This window comes from Lutra lutra, chromosome 8, assembly GCF_902655055.1.
Source record: "Lutra lutra chromosome 8, mLutLut1.2, whole genome shotgun sequence".
NCBI classification, from domain to species: domain Eukaryota; kingdom Metazoa; phylum Chordata; class Mammalia; order Carnivora; family Mustelidae; genus Lutra; species Lutra lutra.
This window is the reverse complement of record NC_062285.1, coordinates 116,942,378-116,961,560: the sequence shown is the minus strand read 5'-3', so window position 1 is coordinate 116,961,560 and position 19,183 is coordinate 116,942,378. Positions and strand designations below refer to the sequence as shown.

The following is a 19,183-nucleotide window of genomic DNA, read 5'->3' as shown; positions in this document are numbered from 1 at the left end:
TAAATATAGACTTATTGCTTAATCTGTTAGAAGAGCAAAGTTTATATCCGAGTTAGAATTGCATGTGAGGTGGGACTCTAAAGCAGTAAGACTGATTTACAAACCATGTAGGAAATTTGTATTCATTATTGACATACTCGAAGTGAGATGCTAGAACTCAACATTGAGCACAAGCAGGGGACATTGCTTTCCTCCTGACACTCCATCCATCTGACCTTTCACCCTTTACAAATTCTAATAGCACCATCCTTCACTCACATCTCTTGCAAGTCCTGCCAAGACATTACAAGGTAGTCTAGATAACACTATGTACCTGCCAAAAAATTCCTCAGAGTTCAAATTTTTTGCAGTCATTATTCCTCCATAGTGAGGATTTTCTTGGCTCAAATTCTCAAATTCTGGACCTCCTTTAAAATACAAATTTCCTTCTAGCTCATCACTAAATAAGTATTACAAAAGTTTGAATGAGGGGTGCCTGGGTGGCTCAGTGGGTTAAGCCTCTGCTTTCAGCTTAGGTCATGATCTCAGGGTCCTGGGATCTAGCCCCGCATCATCGGGCTCTCTGCTCGGCAGGGTGCCTGCTTCCTCCTCTCTCTCTCTGCCTACCTCTCTGCCTACTTTTGATCTCTGTCTGTCAAATAAATAAGATCTTAAAAAAAACAAGTTTGAATGAAAGAGTATCTTAATGCCTAATGTCTAAAAAGATGTACCACTTGTTTTAGGTCCCTAAACGTCAGAGGATTCTGCAGGCAATGTAAATAAAGATATATTCTTGGTTTCCTGATTCTTGGTGAAGCAAGAGACCGCTGCTGTTACTTGTGCTGTCCACATTTCCTGTTTAAAATATATATGGGGGGGGGGGGGCGGCGGAGGGAGAATGTTGTCAATTTTTCACATATTTGGACTAATATTTTCCTTTTATTGACTTGCTCTTTAAAACTGAAGACTAATGAAACATTGCATATTTCCCATTTTCTTTCTTAAATATAATACATCATAAAATAGCTCTAATCATGCATGAAGGTGCAAATGGATTAAATGAGTATGGTATGGAAGAAGTTGGGAAAACAGTTATGAGTAATCAAGGAACCATAATAGTCAATGATGACTAATTAGAAAAATTAGCACCGAGAATATAAATAGTTTGAAAGTTCAATTTCTTGAATTTCCATTTTGTATGGAAATAGTGGCGTACTTTGGAAAACAGACTGAGGAGGTGACCCAGGAAGTTGAGTTATTAAGAATAATGCAAATACTGCATTAATTGTTAGGCTGTGTTGCTGCTATGATGAAAACCTTCCTGGAGAGAGACAAAAATGGAAACTGCTAAGATAGAGAAACCAGAATCAGGCAACCGCTTTCCCCCTCCATAGATGTATCAACACTGGCATATTTTCCTTTCTTTTTTAAACACTGGCATATTTTCAGAGGTGGTTTATTATTGCAGTAGCCCCTCATTTAAGCTGCCATCACATCACTTGCATTTCAGGACTTTGAAAATTGATTGAACACCTTAAAAGTCAATCATGCAACCCGAAAGCAGTTCTTTTCCCCATTGTGTTCCATAAGCTGCAGAACTTAGAGGCAGCCCTTGAGCTTCTGGTCCAGGAGAAAACGAAGGGGGCTGTGTCAATTGTGAGAGTGTAAGGAGATGGACAACTCTTGAGATTTCTCAGCATGATACAGACTTTGTGTCCACATCCTTCCCCTCTTAACTCCTGCCTCTCAGAGCTGGTAAAGGAAATATACAAAATTTCCCATTTCCCATTACTTAAGAGGGTTGGAGTGAGATTTCCCCCCCCCCTTATATCAAATCTGAAGAATCCACCCTATAAAATCGAATAGATACTCTGATGTTTTCCGTTTGGGCTTGTAATAAGAATGGTGCTATATACTGTCCATACCTGTTTTCATGTTGTACAGGGAAAGCATTTCTCGGCCGGAATGCTGGAAAGAGATTTACAAAGATGAAAGAAATCCATTAATACGAAATCCAGATTCTCAGTACAAGAACCTAGAGTATTTGTTTGTTTTAATGAACGTGAGAGGTTTATGTAGATTACAAAAAAAAAAAAAAAGGAAAGAAAAAGTCGATTCCAAGACCAAGACTTCACTGCTATGTCCAAATAGAGCCCACTTAAATATGAAAACCCTTTCTTCCTTACTTAAAGACTGGTGGGACTTGATGAAATGCAATTATGGCTTACCTGATGGAAAATGGGCACCTTCTAGAAGAAATTTAGCATGTTAGGTGGATAGTATGGATGTAAAATATAGACAATAAAACATGGAAAAGATTAACTATTGTTTCTCTGACTTCCACAGCTCCTTTTTAAAATGTTACTTTTGTATTTAAAGTGAAATCATAGCAAAACAAGGGTTATAAACAAATTAAGATGTAACAAAAATACCAAATCTGAGTGCTACACAACAGGCCAAAAAATTGACTCAAAATTCAGCCTCTACCAAACCATGTGAAATGTGAAACAAAAAGAAGTGTTGGTGAGGTTTCTGCACTTGAAAAAAAAGCAGTCTGTTCTGTCATTTCCTACCTGGTCTTTTGAAGAAAAGACAGGAGATACTGGGAAAGCAATTCCTTCTCCCCCCCCCCCTAAAATTTTATTGATCTCTTGGAGCGAGCACAAGCAGGGGAGCAGCAGGCAGAGGGATTGGGAGAAGCAGGCTCTCCACTGAGCAGGGAGCCAGATGCAGAGCTCCATCTCAGGACCCTGGGATCATGACCTGAGCTGAAGCCAGAAGCTTAACTGACTGAGCCACCCAGGCACCACCACCCCTCTCTTTTCTAAATGTAGCAGATGCTTTTAAATGGAAAGCTTCTCCCTTGAATTATTAATACCACACAGGGAGTAAAATTCTGCAGCCTATATAGTTAATCATATCTAGGAACAAACAGAGAGCCAAACCAGGCTTGTCCTCTGGTCACATCAGGTAGAACCTAAGGGTGGAGGAGGAGGCACAGACTCTTATTCCTGGCTGATCCTTACGCTGATGCTTGTCTGCTGTCATTATTTGTATTTGATTAAATGTGTGGGTTTAAATCAGACTCATCGAGGTTGGGCCTCATTTCAGAATTACACCGAATACAAGACTTTTATTTTCTTAACTGCGGGAGCCATTGTAGCATCACAGGTAATATTCATAGCAGTCTAAACCTCCTAATGCCTAAATTCTGCCACAGTGATGTCTGTTAAGGTCATGAAATTCTGTCCAGCTTCTCTGCGATGAAAGGGCTATTAAAATGACTTTCTGGAAAAAACCTCATGAGTTTGTTTTACTCCCTGATTTTTTTCCTTATAAATTCCCTGTAGCAAGTCAGGCTTTACAGACCAGGTTGTTGTTCTCGGCTGGATTTTGGAATTCATTTTCCTCAAGAACTGCAACTGTAGTTCTCAATTCTTCAAGGCATCCCTCATCTGTTTGATTTGTAATATGGGTACAAGGGACTTCATAAGCAAAAAGAACTGGTCAAGCCAAGCGTGTAAGATAAAATGAGAAGAGAAAATAATATGGTCAAGAATTGCCCTTTTTCTTGCCTGACATTCTAATATAATAATTATAATAGCTGACACCATTTATTAAGCCCTTACTATGTACTGGGCACTGTGCTGTTTTTTCCTCTTTTTTTGGCGCGGGGGGTGGGTATCATTTAAACCACACAGCAACCGACTAAGTCCTCTAGTTCTTACTTAGGAATGAGGAAACAGATTTAGTTTTTCCAAGGTCACCCAGCTTGTAAATGATTCAGCCAGGATTTGAAACGGGGTTGTCAATCATTCCAAAGCACTATCTCTTCTTTTTTCACCCTTTATTCTTTCCCACTCTATAGCTATTTTGGTTCACGCACTGTTAACTTCAACAGTCAAAACAATTAGATGAGGAGAATGAGGAAAAAAAAATATGTGTATATAAAACAAGTTGGTAGTAACAAATCAGAAAATAACAAAAAATGGTGGATGTATAGCTTTAAAAAAATACTGTTTTTATTAAAAAAAAAAAAAGAAGAGTAGAGGAGAAAAAGCATGTATTTCCCAAGGTGATCCAGTGATGTGAGATCTCCCAGAAAGTCGAGTTCTTAAAGGTGATGGGGCCATCGCTAACCTGAGCCCGCAGCCCCAGCTGCTTCTGCTCTTCCGCTGTGGTTCTGACGGCTTCCTCCCCTCAAGTCCATTTATCATCTTCTAACTATGGCCACTGTAGTGAGAGAAAAAAATTCCTGCTCTAGGATAGCCTCTGCTAATGACGTTTCTCCCTGTGAAAAAGTAAACTAAGCAAACAAAAGTGCATCCAAGCCTCACATACCGAGTCTCTGCCTGTCTACACTGCTCTGCCATCCACTGAGCAGGGCGGAGGCTCCCACAGGGACAAGGCTGGGGGTGCACTCACAAGGCAACGGCTTTGCTCCCCTGAGATGCCCCTATTTAGGATTTCTCTAGAAACGTCCTCTGGCTTAGGCACACTTTGGTCTATAAAGACTGCAAGCAGTTCCAACCAATTCAGATACGCAGCCTTTCAGCCTGACCACATCACATTTCAGCAAATCTTGGTGAAAGTGGAAAGAAAAGACAGAAGACAGAAGGCTCGGGGGCTGGATGCAGGTTTCCCCTTAGTGGAGCCCTTCTGCTCCTGGGGAGAGCTTGCTTCCATTCATGAGTAACATGTAAAGCATTTCAATATATACCTTGGTCGTATAATGTAACTATGGTCAGTGTTTGCTATCATGATTATTTGTGTGTATTCATTTACTCATTGTGTAATATTTCTCCACTGTGTTTACAGTGGTCCTGTGCTAGTCCTTGGAGCTCTGGGCTTGGCTGCTGGGTTGGGAATTGAGGGGCATAGGAAGTGCTCCCTGTTTTCCTGTTCCTGCCTTAGGGCAGGAAGGTGGTCTCCTACCCCCCAGTGCCCCCCTGCCCCAAACGCTGATCAACTACTGTACACTAAGTACCCCCTCTTATTACTATTTGCAGCTCAGGAGTGAGTGAAGGACACAGTAAACCAGGGTCTGAGCCTCCAAGTTTCTGAAAGTAAAGAAGAAAATAATGCAGTAAAAATAGGAAGTAAATACTTGTGCGCATTACTAAAATGCATCCTTAACAAAATTGATTTTTTAGAAACAGTTGCTTGAACTCCAGCTAACTCTTTTTTCTGGATCTTGAAAAGTGTTCCCTCCAATTCGTCATGATTTAAAGTGTTAAAGTACATAGTATTCCTGATTTCCAAGTTCAGTTGTCTGAATAAATAATGGGTGATGTCCACAACTGGGAAACATTGAAGTCTTTATCACACTGTTCATTTCCAGTGTCTCTCTCTAGTACTTTATATGAATCAGAAAGGGGAGCCTCATTCTGGCCAGCTCTGTCCATGGAATCTAATACTAAGTCTAAATCAATTCCACGCCTATAATTTACAAATAACTGAATGATTTTAGATGCTGAATATAAGATGCTCAATTTTTTTTTAAAGATTTTATTTATTTGACAGAGATCACAAGTAGGCAGCAGCAGGCAGAGATAGAGGAGGAAGCAGGCTCTCCACTGAGCAGAGAGCCCGATGCGGGGCTTGATCTCAGGACTCTGGGATCATGACCTGAGCCAAAGGCAGAGGCTTTAACCCACTGAGCCACCCAGGCGCCCCAAGATGCTCAATGTTTTAAAAAAGTGTCAAAGATTATGATTTGCATGACATATCATGTGCCTCAAATAGCAAAGAGGAAAGAAAATAGAAAGGAATTTAAAACAGATAACATTCCTTATTTTGGAATCAAGTTGTGAAACATGAAACCAGCATATTACCTGATAATATGGTTACTGTGGGCTGCCTTAATTCTCATGCTCTGATCTGTGCTGCTATTTGAAGTGGAGGCAAACTGTGTTGGTTGGCATCACGGTTTTTGAAAGGGATGGCGATTTTCAAGAGCTTGACGTGTTTAGACACACTTGTCTGGGTATCTTAAAATAGGAGGCCATCCAACTTTCAAAGCTGTGACGAAATATTCTGCAGCACCCATGCCCTTCCCACCCACTGATCAACTCTTCACAGATGGATTAATGGGTATCTCTTACTGCTTAAAGATCCTTAAATTACTTAGCTCAACTAACCAACATGCCATCTAGCAGCTTCCAGTATTAAGAGATGTGAACTACCTAGTTCATAATCTGACGTCTGTGGAGGGCTGAGTCCTTGGGTAAAGAAGTGGAATGAAACAACGTGAACTCTCTCTGAGGACCTAAGACGCACTGCAGCTCCTCCTCCCCGCTCTGAGGGCATGTGCCCAAGAGCCCTGGGGAGTCCCCCTCCTGCTACCACTTGCACATGTAACTCAGGGAGCACACTGTGATGTGGGAGATCAGACAGAAAGCCTCGACTGGACTACGAGACCCCATGGCTTGAGGTGTGGTAACAACCACCATGATGGAACCATTAATACTTAAGTAGTGGAAAAAATCCCTGTTCCCAGAAGAGATTTTGCGGCTGGAGTCCCCAGTTGGCTCATTTTGTCTGTGATGCTGGCTCTCCACAAGTGTCTTCTGCCATTCTTGGTGGACCCTGGGAGCTCAGGGCTCCCAAATCATCATTTCTCAGGAACCATGTGAGCTTTCGAATCAGAGTGAGGGGTGGCGATCACCTCAGCACATGACAGCAGACAGTTTAGAGAGCCCCCCATGCACTGGCTGCTTTGGCTGTGGTGGGCAATCTGGAAACCAGAGATGCTCACCACGACACCAGTGATACTGTCATGGCTGGTGAACAAAGGCCAACATGGATGAAAGTAATTTGGTTTCGTTTGCTTGGACAGGTCAGGCCAAAAGTCCAGGCTTTTGACATTCACTTCACAAATATGCAGACTAAGTCATTCTAAGAATGTATACATTCTTCGACATCCTTAAGAAATGTAACTTGCAAAAAAAGAAAAAGAAAAATGTAACTTGCTTTTGGCTTTGTTTTTCAGTTCAGAGCTAGAGGACTATAAAAAAGCCACATTTCCTAATGCCTCCATTTTTTAGAGGGTGAAATCCAATCTGATGTCTAGCCATCCTTTATATTTTTAACATAATTTATTTGGGAATATTTCTAACCTTATTTAGCAGACTTACTTAGAAATAACAGCATTTTATCTTTTTGTTGCTCTCAGTTTTCATAACAAAGAGTAACAGATAAACATCTAGGAATCTGGTGCTAGTTCTGAGGGAAAAAAGAAGGTGAAATGGGGGCTGGAAATAGTAAGCAGAAGGTGTTTTTCAAATCAAAGAATCCCTTAGAAAACAAGACAGGGTGAGTGTCAGGGCAAACCAGGCTTACGCCTTAGGAAGCTCCAATCCTGTGCATCAGAAAACTGCATTACTGTTGAATTGATTTCTCCCTGAAGCAGAGACTCGACGGGAGCCCATGCTTCCAGCTTTAAAGATAAGGTATTTGTGATGCATTTCATGTGGAGTTAAGATAGCTCAGATGGTGTTTGCAGTGATTTCAGCGAAGCCTAGGACACATCTATCGACTAATGGAATTTGCTTTATTTTTGCCTTTTGACTCATCTGGGGGGGGGGTCATGGCAAAGATATATGTGGCTAGAAAAAAGGCATGTTGTTATTGCTGTGAACGGAATTATGTCTCCCCGCCCCTGCCCCCCAATCTCCTGTGTCGAAGCCCTAACCTCCAATTTGGCTATGTTAGGAGTGGGTAAGATTAAATGAAGGTACAAGAGTGGAGCCCTGGTCCAGGAAGATTAGTGTCATCATTAGAGCATATGCAAGAGAGCCCTCTCTCTCTGCCACGTGGGGACACAGAAGGAGGCTGTCTGCAAGCTGAGAAGAGAGCCCTCACCAGAAACCTCATCAGCGGGCAACTTGGTTGCAGACTTCCAGCCTCCGGAACTGTGAGAAATAACATTCTGTTCTTTAAGTGGCCCAGTCTGTGGTATGTTTTCATGACAGCTCTAGCTGATTAAGATAGTCATTAAAGTGAATTTTTTCCTGAGTTTTGCAATGTGTCTGTACATGTTTAAATATTCATCATGTAGCTTTACATTTATAAACTTTTCTGATATCACTTTTCGTGTTATTTAAGGCAAATGGGCTTTTATACTTCTCCCTAAGAAGGGGATAGTAGGACGAGAGAAATCAAACAGTAGAATCAGGAATCCCCTCACTATTCTACTCTATCCCTTAGAAATTAGAAATAGACGTGGTTAAATGGAAATGATTTCAGAGGAATAGGCAGTCTGTTCGGAGGCAGATGAGTCAGACGTTTAAAGTAAATACAAGAAAAATCAGAAAAATTGATTAATATTTTTCTAGAAGTTCTTTCTCATATGCAGGAAACTGTGTGGCTAAGGTTAAGTCAATAGATAAAATAGTAAGGACTCATTTCTATTTCCTCCCCTCTTTTAAGTTTAGAGGAAAGATTCTATATTTGCATGGCCAAGATACCACATATTTTATTCAATCTTGAATTGTCCTTGAAAAATTTTTTTTAATTGTATTCCATTACTATTAGAAACTTTTTGCAAATCAAGCTGTAGCAACGACTGCTTGCTGGTTGTCCCTTAAAAACCATTCCCCCCTCCTTTGTTGTAATGGAATTTCTAAGTTTTAGTGACTCCATGTCCACCTTACAGCAAGTACTCCTCCACCTCCCAGCTTCCCTTGTAGCTAAATATGACCAAGTGACGAAATCTGACCAGTGGATAGGAACAAAAGTGTGCAGCTTCTGGGTCCTGTCCTTAAACTGCAGGACTCTGATCTGTCCCCTCTTCGCTTTCCCACCTGCTTGCATGGAGACACACGATTGGTGACTCATCTTGGACCATGTGGAAGAAGCAATTCCCCAGGGAAGGCAGAGCCAGTCTCCCACCCATGCTTCTGTGACAAGCACCCTGATCCTGTGTGCTGCGTGAAGGCACATCTGACAAGGCTTTCTGCTGAGAGATGGCCATGGGCGTGTTCATCCAGCTTCCACATGACCTATCATGCCCACACCTGAACCCTAAAATTGACCACCCGACTCACTCCCTTCGCCTGCGGTGTTGCTCAACCAACCTTTCGGGCACATAGATGAAGGCACGGGAGGGTGTGTTCGGCTCACTTCCTCTACCCACTTTAACAATCCTCAAGTTCTCCTGCCTTTGCCTTTGAAACACCTCTCACATTTATCTTTTTCTATTTATGCAAGTACCTAACATTTTAGGGTAGGTCAGTGCACCTCACAGGGCTGGGAAGGTGGTGGATAGAGGGAGGGGGCAAATCAAAATCTCTGATAATTCCAGGTGAGGGTCAATTTTGGAGGGAAAGGCAGTTTGCGTGAAGAGTTGTTTTATTTCATTACTTTGACTTGGTTTGGTCACCATGCATAATTATTTTTGAAGTGGCGACTAACATCAAAGAAAATTAAAATTGTCATCTTTTCAAATGGAAGTGGGCAGGGCGTGGCCTCCGGGTTAAGAACAGTTGAGAAGCCCAGGCCCATGCTCGTCTCACCTCACCCTGCTTCATGGAGGAGCTTCCAGCTGGTCTCTCGACTTTGGTCCCCTCCCCTGCACCATTTTGTGCTTTGCTTCTGATAACTCTTTCTTCAGCTGCATTTGAAACCTATCACATTGCTGTCTAAGAGCTCAATGACTTCTCGTTGCCAGCCGTTTCCTGGCTGGGGCCCTCGGCTTGGCTTCCAAGCCGGCGGCTCTGATTCTGGAAGCCTCCTTGGCTGAGGTGGCCTGGCATGGGTCTGGTGTCTGCCGTTTAACGTGCCAAGTGAACTTGAGCACGATCACCGAACCTCCCTGAGCCCCAGATTCCTCACCTATACAATGGGATTCAGTGTAACCTCTCTGCATAGCTTACTGAAAGGAGAAAACGCAGGAAGCAGCCCCTCAGGGTAAATGCTGGGCACATCTACCCTTCCTTGTCAGCAGTTGCCAGGTGCGTGTTGGGTCCCAACCTGCTATCTTGCACTAGATCTGCAATATGGCGGATTCTTAGCAGTGTTGTTCAATAAGGCATTCTCGCCCGGCACTGCCCCATGGGACCACACTACCATGAATAGGCCACCCCGTGTCCTGCACAGCTTCCCACATAGCGGGTGACCCACTCAGAGTTTGTGCAGAGACGAGTGACTGACTCAGATCTTATTTCAGCCTGTCTGACCATGACGGTATTTACTGGGCACTGATTGACTCAGTGCCGGCCATTCTTCAAGTAGCCATCCATCTGTCAGCTCACTGAATCTGCACGACAAAGGAAGGAAATGACAACGTAACAGGATTGCTGTGAGGGGCCTACGGTCACACAGGCATTGCTGGCTGAGCTAGGAAGTGGGCCTGGCTGTCAGGAGGGAGTGGGGTGGGGGGAGGTTTGCCCTCCGAACCTCCCCACTACCAGAATTTACACTCTTGGGTGGCTTCTGCCTCCAAGCCTTTCTCCCTCTAGGCTCTTCATCTGAGAGGTCATCCCTCCTGTCCTTGCAGGAACGTCCATCCTTTCTACCCCTCCCCCTTCAAGTTCACCTGCAGCCTCATGGACCACACAATGCCTTGCTCTGGTCCTCTAGCTTCAGAGACTCTTTGCTTTCCTGGACTTACACTGCAGGTCTGCTCACCATGGCAGAGCTCCCCAGCTGGAGGGAAAGAGGATTCTGCAGAACAACTACTTTGTAGTCTCCAATGGTACCCACCTAGCACAATGTGTATTACATAACAGTGTCCCAAGCCACTGATGGGATGGTAGCCCTGCCCACTGGAGGAGTAAAGCCATGATGACAACAGGGCAGGTCAAGTGTCTAGTCTACTCCAGACCATGTGCTAACTCTCCGTGTCTATCATTTCATTTGATCAACAATCTTATGAGATAGACATGGTTATCTCACCTCACAGAGAGAAAATGGAGGATGTGTGGCTAGTTCCATAGAGTCTGGGTGAGTTCCTAGGAGGCTCTGAATCACAGATCACTTTGCGTTGTTGGCGATAGAGAGGCAAATACGATTCCTCCCACACTGCCATTTGCAATGATCAGATAAGTTACAAGGTAGCAAAGATGTTGAGTTTTTAAAGGAAGCAGTAATTTACCTGCAAGAATAATTTAAAAAAATAAAAATTAAAAAAAAAGAGTAATTAAAAAAAGTTTTTTTTTTAAATTTTTCTTCAAGAAGAAGGGGTCTTTTGGTTAGTGACAAGATGTTTTCTGCTGTGTTCATTAAAAATATGTTCCAAGCACTTGGGAAACAAGGGAGAAAATCACAGAGATACTGTTATGGATGGAAAGAGAACATACTCCAGTAGCTGGGGCAATGCATTCTGTCTAGAAGGTTTGAGACATTTGAAAATGCTGGAAGACAGACACGGGAATGGGACAGAATGGAAAACCACTCAGAAGGGCCATCCCCGAGAATGGCTGAGGATGTCTGCCTCCCACATATAATGCCATGTAGATGAGGGCTTCACTTCTTGTTCATAAGACTAGATTTCTTATTCAAGTGGACAGTTGGGGACTTTCTAAGACTAGAGTGTTAATTTCCACCTAAATGCCAAAGTTCTGGAAAAGGACATAAGTCCTAATTGATCCTTTGTGTACTTCTGGAATGAAGACTATTTTATCACTACCCCATAGTGGAGGCCACATTATAATCTCCTGTAGACGTCCACATTTTTTGGAAATTGTCAAGCCACTCCACTTTTCACTCAAGATCCCCTGAAAAACAAGACACAATCAATAAAGTCTTTTTTTTTAAAAAGATTATATTTATTTGACAGAGAGAGAAATCACAAGTAGGTAGAGAGAGTGTGGGGGAAGCAGGCTCCCCGCTGAGCAGAGAGCCCAATGTGGGGCTCGATCCCAGGACTCTGAGATCATGGCCTGAGCCGAAGGCAGAGACTTGACCCACTGAGCCACCCAGGCGCCCCACAATCAATAAAATCTTAAATGCATCTGACATTACAGCATAAAATTTAACCAAGATCCACAGTAATTATTTAGAGATACTGACTGCCCTTGGAGCCAAACTGTATCTTACATTCATTTAACATACTGCTTGCTGTTTAGATGTCTTAGAAAAACTCATTTGAAATCAGCCTCTTGCAGAGAAAAACGAAGTTTAACTAATGTAACTCAGTAAGTTGGAAATGTATTGTGCATTTTTATTTCAAAAATAGTAATAAAGCCTTCGGTAGCTTTATCATATCCCTGAACCATATAGCATTTAATTAGTGGGGGAACAAATCATATGAACAAGGACAAACATATTTTGTTTTTTACTAATTGTAAAACCTACATCCACTTCATGGTAAGAATGACTACTGTTTTTTGAGAAGAACTCATTTTCTCTTGTGAAGATTTGTATTAATTTTCTAACGTTTAAAAATAACTCATTACTATTGAGGTTTTGAAATAATTTTTGGGAATATGAAGGACAAGTCATAGACCCATAGAATCACATGGTAGGTGGGATTCTTGAGAATTTGTCGTCTTTAAGCTCATAGGCTTACAGGAGGCCCACAGGAATGTCTTCCCTCAATGACAAGGATCCATATTTTATTGAGAAACCTCCGGAAGAAATGCTGTTGTCTTCTCACACACCTATCAAAATGAGTCATAATCTCCAAAATGACATTCAAAGCTTTGAAAAGTCTGTGTTTAATTGACTTTCTGTTTTGCTCATTAATAAGCTCAATTCTAGTTCCTTGGGTCATTTTAGAATTTGAACAACAACAACAACAAAAAATATATATATCTGTGCAACTGATAATCAATTTGAGTGGTTCCCTTTGGATGCTTCCCAGAAAATCTTGGTTTATAGGCCTATGTCAAGGGTTTATTTGTAAATTCAAATAATTAAATTATTATACAAAGCTCCACGAATTAAGTCATCATAGGGCTCGCTTAGTTCCTAGTCCCAAATTTCAGTTCTTGAGATTGCAATTGGCATAATTCGACATTGGCCCTGGATTTCAGTGACCTTAAAAAAAAAATGATGAATGGTAATTTATCCTCCGGAAAGTCTCACTGTGGTGTTTACCTCCATTTGCTTTGTGTGTGGGTTCAGTATGGCTGTTAAAAACAAAGTGCCTTCAATCATCTGGGAAGTAGGTCTTTTCCTGCCTGAACTCACTTCTGAAGGCCTTGGAGACAGAGCCACGCCCTCACACACTTGCTGTTAGAGTTCTCATAAGGTCGGCCAGGAAGTGACTGGAGCCCATTGTTTTGCGTGTTTGATTTGCACTGCACTCAAACTCGAACCCAGGTTTCTGAGAGCTGTGACCTCATGTTAATGGACTTACCTTCCAGGATGGAAGCCCCAGTGGTTCCCAGCAGCCACAGGACCCCCCACCTCCCATCTCTACAGCAGAGCTCTGGGTCACCTACCTCAGGGACTCACTGAGTGACGTCACCTGTTCCTTGATGGGTGGGTCATGATTTCCTCTGGAGAGTCTTTACTCTGTTTCCAGACATTCTTCAGCAACAAGGGCTACCAAGTCAGCCTCCAGGGGGGCCCACTCGCAGCTGAAGGCAAGAGCAGCCATCCTCACTGTTCATTTTGCTCACACCACGGCAGAAGACAAAAGCAGACTATCAGAATATGGCTTCTCTGATCAAGGCATTGAGAAGCCTGGACACCAGAAACTCTTAGAGGGGTATCTGGGGGGGCTCAGTTGGTTAAGTGTCTGCCTTTGGCTCTGGTCATGATCCCAGGTCCTAGGACCGAACCTGGGATCAGTCTCCCTGCTCAGCGAGGGGCCTGCTTCTCCCCCTCCCCCTCCCCCTCCCCCCCACTTATGCGCGCACTCTCTCTCTCTCAGAGAAATAAAGTCTTAAAAAAAAAAAGCCAAGAAACTCTTACTTTATTCAGTAGTTACATAACATACTTGTGAGTTTGCTGGGAAAGTTTATAAGCCGTGGCCTACACTTTGGTTTTGAAAATTCCATAGTCAACACTCTTCAGCAAATATCTACCTACCAGCGCCAAATTCAGGGTTGGAAATGGAGTCCTTAAACGTGGTTAAGAAGTATTATCGAATATTACAGACTGACCCTGTTACTCTCCAATTAAAGAAATGGAAGAATCCTCATTCAGCTGCTTGCCTTCCCAGGAGTGGTGACGAAGGCAGTGGTCCTCAGACCTCCACGTGACACCACCACCCAATCCCCTAAACAGGGAAATGTATCAGGATTCTGAGGCACAGGAGAAGTTTGAAATCTGTGATATCTCCTGGAGAACGCGTGCACCATCAGTGCGGTGATGAGATGTATTAACACACGAGCCCCAGCTTCCTTCACTCTTCTCACTTGAGTTTAGTTTTGCCCATTGGCTTCTTCCTTCTCCCCGGCCCTTGGGAGAGATTTCTGGCTTCACCAGCTCTGCTCCACCCTCATTGTGATTTATGGAAAAGCTGAGAATGCATACTGGAGGGTGAAAGGAAAGGAAGGACTTTCGCTCATTGGGGCAGTTTCTTGAGTCTCTGATGCTGCTGAGAATCAGGGTAAAGAAGAGAAAATGAAAACACAAGTCAAAGAGGCTGAATTGATCTCCACGATATAGAGCAGAGAGCGGGGAGGGGAGGGATAAAGACAAAGACCATTTTCAACAGTGAGAGATTGGATCAGGAGGCCTCTGCTGGATGTGCGGGTGCTGGGGAGACAGGAAAAGGAATCTTAGTAAGTACTGCTGTGGGTCGTACCCGGATTTCCATAAGAGGATTTGAGAAATACAAGTATACATGAGAATAGCTCCTCCATCTGCTTCATCGGCTGGACTGTTTCTCTGAATGTGACACTGTCTCGAGGGGACCTGGCCTTTGGTGATACATGGCACTGAGCCAAGTCTCTAGCTAGTGTACACACAGGTGCCATCTTCCTCTTCCTCTTCCCTTCTCCCACCCACTCACACCTGCGTTGAGGTATAAAAGGGTCCTACCCTTACTGACATATCTTTCCTGCTGTAGGCTATTACCTCTTTCCACTTTCATGATCAGTCTAGGTCCAGGTTAAATTCTTTGTCTGATGGCCCTGAAGTGAGGACCAAGTGGACCAAGGCATACCGTAGAGGCTGCCCCTGCTTCCCCAAAGACAGCTGGGTCCATCTTCATGCCCAGATGTCAGCCCTTGCATTTTGGAGATCAGGATACAACGGGCTCCATAGCCCAAGGAAGTCTAAAGCCCTCCTGCAGGTCCTGAGTTCCAACGGCTTTCTCTGGCCTCTGGAGTCCTGTCGGTCCCCACATTACTTTCTTGAGCAACATGGGCCAAATGCCAAGTTAAGATCTTTGGTTGGTTTCCCTTGTTGGTTTCCAGTGTAAACCCATTCATGCCAAATACTTTTAGAATTATGAATTATTATTTAACATGTATTTCACTGAAGATTTTGGGTTGGGGGGAGGGGATCGAAGACACACCCCACAGCTTCCCCGCCACCGTTTTTCTGGTTCCATTCTCTTCTCTGAAAAGAGAGCTCTTTCTCTCTCTTACCCCTGAATTTGCCTTTTCCTTCTAGCCTCAGGCTTAGCAGTTTGTGCCTGTCTTTCGAAGTTTGACCCTGTCCGTGGGGTTCTTGTCCGGCCACACTAGCAGCTTTATCAAAGTTGTTTCTTCTGAAAACATTCAGGGCTCCTTCCTCACAGGCATTCTGCCAGACCCGATCTTTTCACTTCCCCCCAGACAGAGGCAGGTCATGAAAGTGAGCACACGGGGGCAGGCGGATGGAGCCAGGCTTTAGGGCTTGCCGAGGGACTACCTTCCCTTCTCTGTATCCCAGATTCCTCTTTTGGAAAATGGTGGAAGGTACTAGATCACTTCCAAGTTCTCATCCAGCTCAAAACAGCTGTGATTCTGATCAAGGGTGTAAGGAAGGAGAAGGAAGCAGGAACTGCAGGTGCAGAAAGGCTGGGGGGTAGAACCAGTGGAGAGAAGAGGCACATGGCGGGGTGGGGGTGGGGTGGGTCCTTCGCCCCTGGCCTTCCTGGCTGATTTGCGTGCGGACTCACTGGCAGCTGCGTTCCAGCTGGGGTGGCTGCGAGCTCCAGTAACGGATTTCCTCAAAGCACAGCCCTGGGCCATTGCCCCAGATTTCCACACCTCAGGGGACAGTGTGGGCTGCCAGCACCCACTGGTATTCAGGTAAGTATAAAAACATCCAATCCCCCCCACCGCATAACGATCAGGCAAGAAGCATCAGTGGTGAACAATTTAGTCAAAGATCCAGGCAGGGATAATTGGAAGATTTTAGAGTTTTGAAAGGCTTCAGAAAAGAGAAGAAAGATATTTGATGATTCTAAAAGTAGCTCTAAGTTTTTCTTTCATCTCCCTATTGGCTTTATTTTTTAAGGTGCATTAGGGAAGAAAAGAACATGTCTGCCAAGGAAGATTGGACATAAAAGGCCTTTTCATGGAAGAGTCTAGATCAACGGAGCCTGCTTTTGTTTTGTGAAAAGTATCCAGTGTGTTTAGGGGGACAGTGAAAGGAATTCAGGGCCTCAGATGAAAACATTCTTCTCATAAATCTGTCTGGGGGATGTGGCATTGGGCTGAGCAGCCAGCGTCCGTGGAATCTTGGGAAATTTATGGAAGCTCCTTCAGCCTCATCTGTGAAATGTGGAGAACAAGAGAGACTACCGTGTTGGGTTGCTGAGGAGTTTTGATGATTTAATCTACACAAAATGCCTAGAACGTGGGCGCCTGGGTGGCTCAGTGGGTTAAAGCCTCTGCCTTCGGCTCAGGTCATGATCTCAGGGTCCTGGGATCGAGCCCCGCATCGGGCTCTCTGCTCAGCGGGGAGCCTGCTTCCTCCTCTTTCTGCCTGCCTCTCTGCCTACTTGTGATCTCTGTCTGTGAAATAAATAAATAAAATCTTCAAAACAAACAAACAAACAAAAAACCCAAAATGCCCAGAACAGGAGTTGGCGTTTCTCGAGCACTCGGTCTACGGCAGGCAGAGCTCTTAGCCTAAGTTTAGCTGAAGCACACGAACAGACCTCACAGTAAGCTCCCAGTCTGTCCCTGTTTCATCCCAACCGTCTAGGAAAGAGCAGAGAGAATTCAACTCCCATCAGTGTTCGCCTCCAGTATGTACAGACTGTCTTCAAGCCAGGCCCCACGTGGTCCGGTGGGTAAATTCATCCCAGCGCCTTCATCGCCCTGTTCCAGGCAGCCCCCAGCATGACAGAGTCCAGTTCTCCAGCCCCACTGCTTAGATCAGGGCAGAGTCAGCTTTGAATCCCTCCTGCCTCTGCCCGGAATGACCATAGCTTCCAGCAAGTTGCCTCTTTCGTCTAAGCTCCTGGAAAATGGGGATCATGTCAGATCTCACAGGGGGGTTGTATAGACAAAGAGATCATAGATGACCAGCAGGCTGCACAGGGCCTGGCCATCGCAAGGGCTCCAGAAGGAGTCACCTTTTCACTTTTATTACTACTATTATATATTATCATTATTATGTATTATATTTTATTTTTATTATTATGTATCACATATTATTATGTATTATAATTACATATATTATAATTATTACATTATGTATTTATTACATATTATAAGCATTATATGTATAATTATATTTATTGTATATTTTAATAATACACTATATTTTAATTATATTTTATATTATATATTATTATATAGTATACATTACATTATATATAATATAGATATATGTAGATATATGATATAGATATATATAGATATATATAATCTATATTACATATAATATAGATTATGTATATTATATATTATATTATGTTATATAAAATTAACTATAGGTGATGCTGCATTTGTTCTATACTATGGGGCTGTGGAGGGCAGGTGCACCTCTTATTCCTCCAGAGCCTCCCCTGATTCCTCAGCTTTGTCTTTTGAAGCTAAAAGTGCCCCAGCAACAGGAAATTGCCCTGAAGTTTTAGAAATAGTTCTGGTATGAAGACCATTGTTTTTTTCCATTTTGCCTGAAGATATTTATCCAGGTTCTTTTTGGCCACTTACTGGCCATGTGACTTTGTAAAGTGACACAATCTTTCTGAACTTCAGGGACATATAGGGACAATGTAGTCACCTTCATAGCTTTGTGCTAAGGAGTAAAAGAGATGTTTGAGCAAGTGCCCGGTAAAGCATCACGCGATGTAAAAATATTCTACGTTGTCACTACAACATGGCACCCCCTAGTTCTTTTCCCTAAATATCTCCAGTGCTATACGTATTTCACAAGTAACTGTAAACCAGTTGATATGGGATATTCCACAGTTACTTGAAAGCAGTGGCTGAGCTTGGTTAAATTCATCTCTGCCTTAGCTTGGAAGGGAGAGCAGAGGACCTGGATCCTCCCCAGTTTGGGGGCCTGGCCAGGAGTCCAGTCCATCAGATTCCAGGGAAAACTTTTGCAACAGCATTATTCATTCATTGGGAACTCTAATGAGCTTTCACTTTGAGCAGCAAATGAAACAGGCCAAAAGGCTGAAGTTACAAAAATGGAGCCAAGTCTCTTCCCAAAGATCTTTCCTCTTTTCTTGGCCCCACCATACCCAGGCTTTCTGGCACCTCCAGGCCATGGCAAAGGCACACTGATTCCTGGTAAAGGGTTTGGGAACTGCCATAGCCTTGCCTCCCATGCCTCTGAGGGGATGCTCTGGGGTGGGAGGAAGGGGGGACCTTCTTGCAGCTGCAGGGCAGAGCTGGTTTTCTGGAAAGGCTGGGACCATCTTCTCTGGATCCTACAGAAGGGCTCTGGCATGATGCTGAAAAGGTACAGTTCAAAGCTAAAGAAATATCAAAATTTGGGGGTGGGGGGGTGTCAAAGGAACCAGGGAAATCAGGGAAAATTCGCTCCAGTTTTTCTTATTAGCAAATGCTTATGTTCCCCAGCAGAAATTCCTTGTTGTTCTGATGCTTTGGAACCCATAGTCGCCATGTTGTCCAACCTCAGGGGCAACATTTACTTTGTGCACCATGATGCGCTCTGGGGCCGCCATTCCCATAGACTAGAGTGTAAATGGGGCTCTGGGCTTTTGTGCAGTAGGATTTTCCTAGGATTTCCAAATCCTACAAAAGCCAAACTTCTGTTCACAAACAAAGCTTGGTTCTTGTTCTATTTTGTCCTTACAATGTGCCAATTTCTTCCACCAAAAAAAAAAATAAAAAAAAAAAAATCCAACAACAACACCAAAAACCAAAACAAAACAAAAAAAACAAACAATGAA

The 19,183-nt window shown here is 43.4% G+C and overlaps 1 protein-coding gene across 1 annotated transcript in view; it reads right to left on the bottom strand.

The window, feature by feature from the left end:
- Positions 1 to 726: 726 nt before the first annotated feature.
- Positions 727 to 19,183, bottom strand: part of PLEKHG7 (pleckstrin homology and RhoGEF domain containing G7) — a 58,375-nt gene continuing 39,918 nt past the window's right edge. The window contains 10 exon segments of the mRNA XM_053447867.1: positions 727 to 834; positions 1,850 to 1,947; positions 4,940 to 5,039; positions 7,164 to 7,210; positions 11,139 to 11,194; positions 11,196 to 11,221; positions 11,580 to 11,648; positions 11,650 to 11,696; positions 13,021 to 13,052; positions 13,394 to 13,552. Of these exon segments, the coding sequence (XP_053303842.1) occupies positions 727 to 834; positions 1,850 to 1,947; positions 4,940 to 5,039; positions 7,164 to 7,210; positions 11,139 to 11,194; positions 11,196 to 11,221; positions 11,580 to 11,648; positions 11,650 to 11,696; positions 13,021 to 13,052; positions 13,394 to 13,552 (742 nt within the window).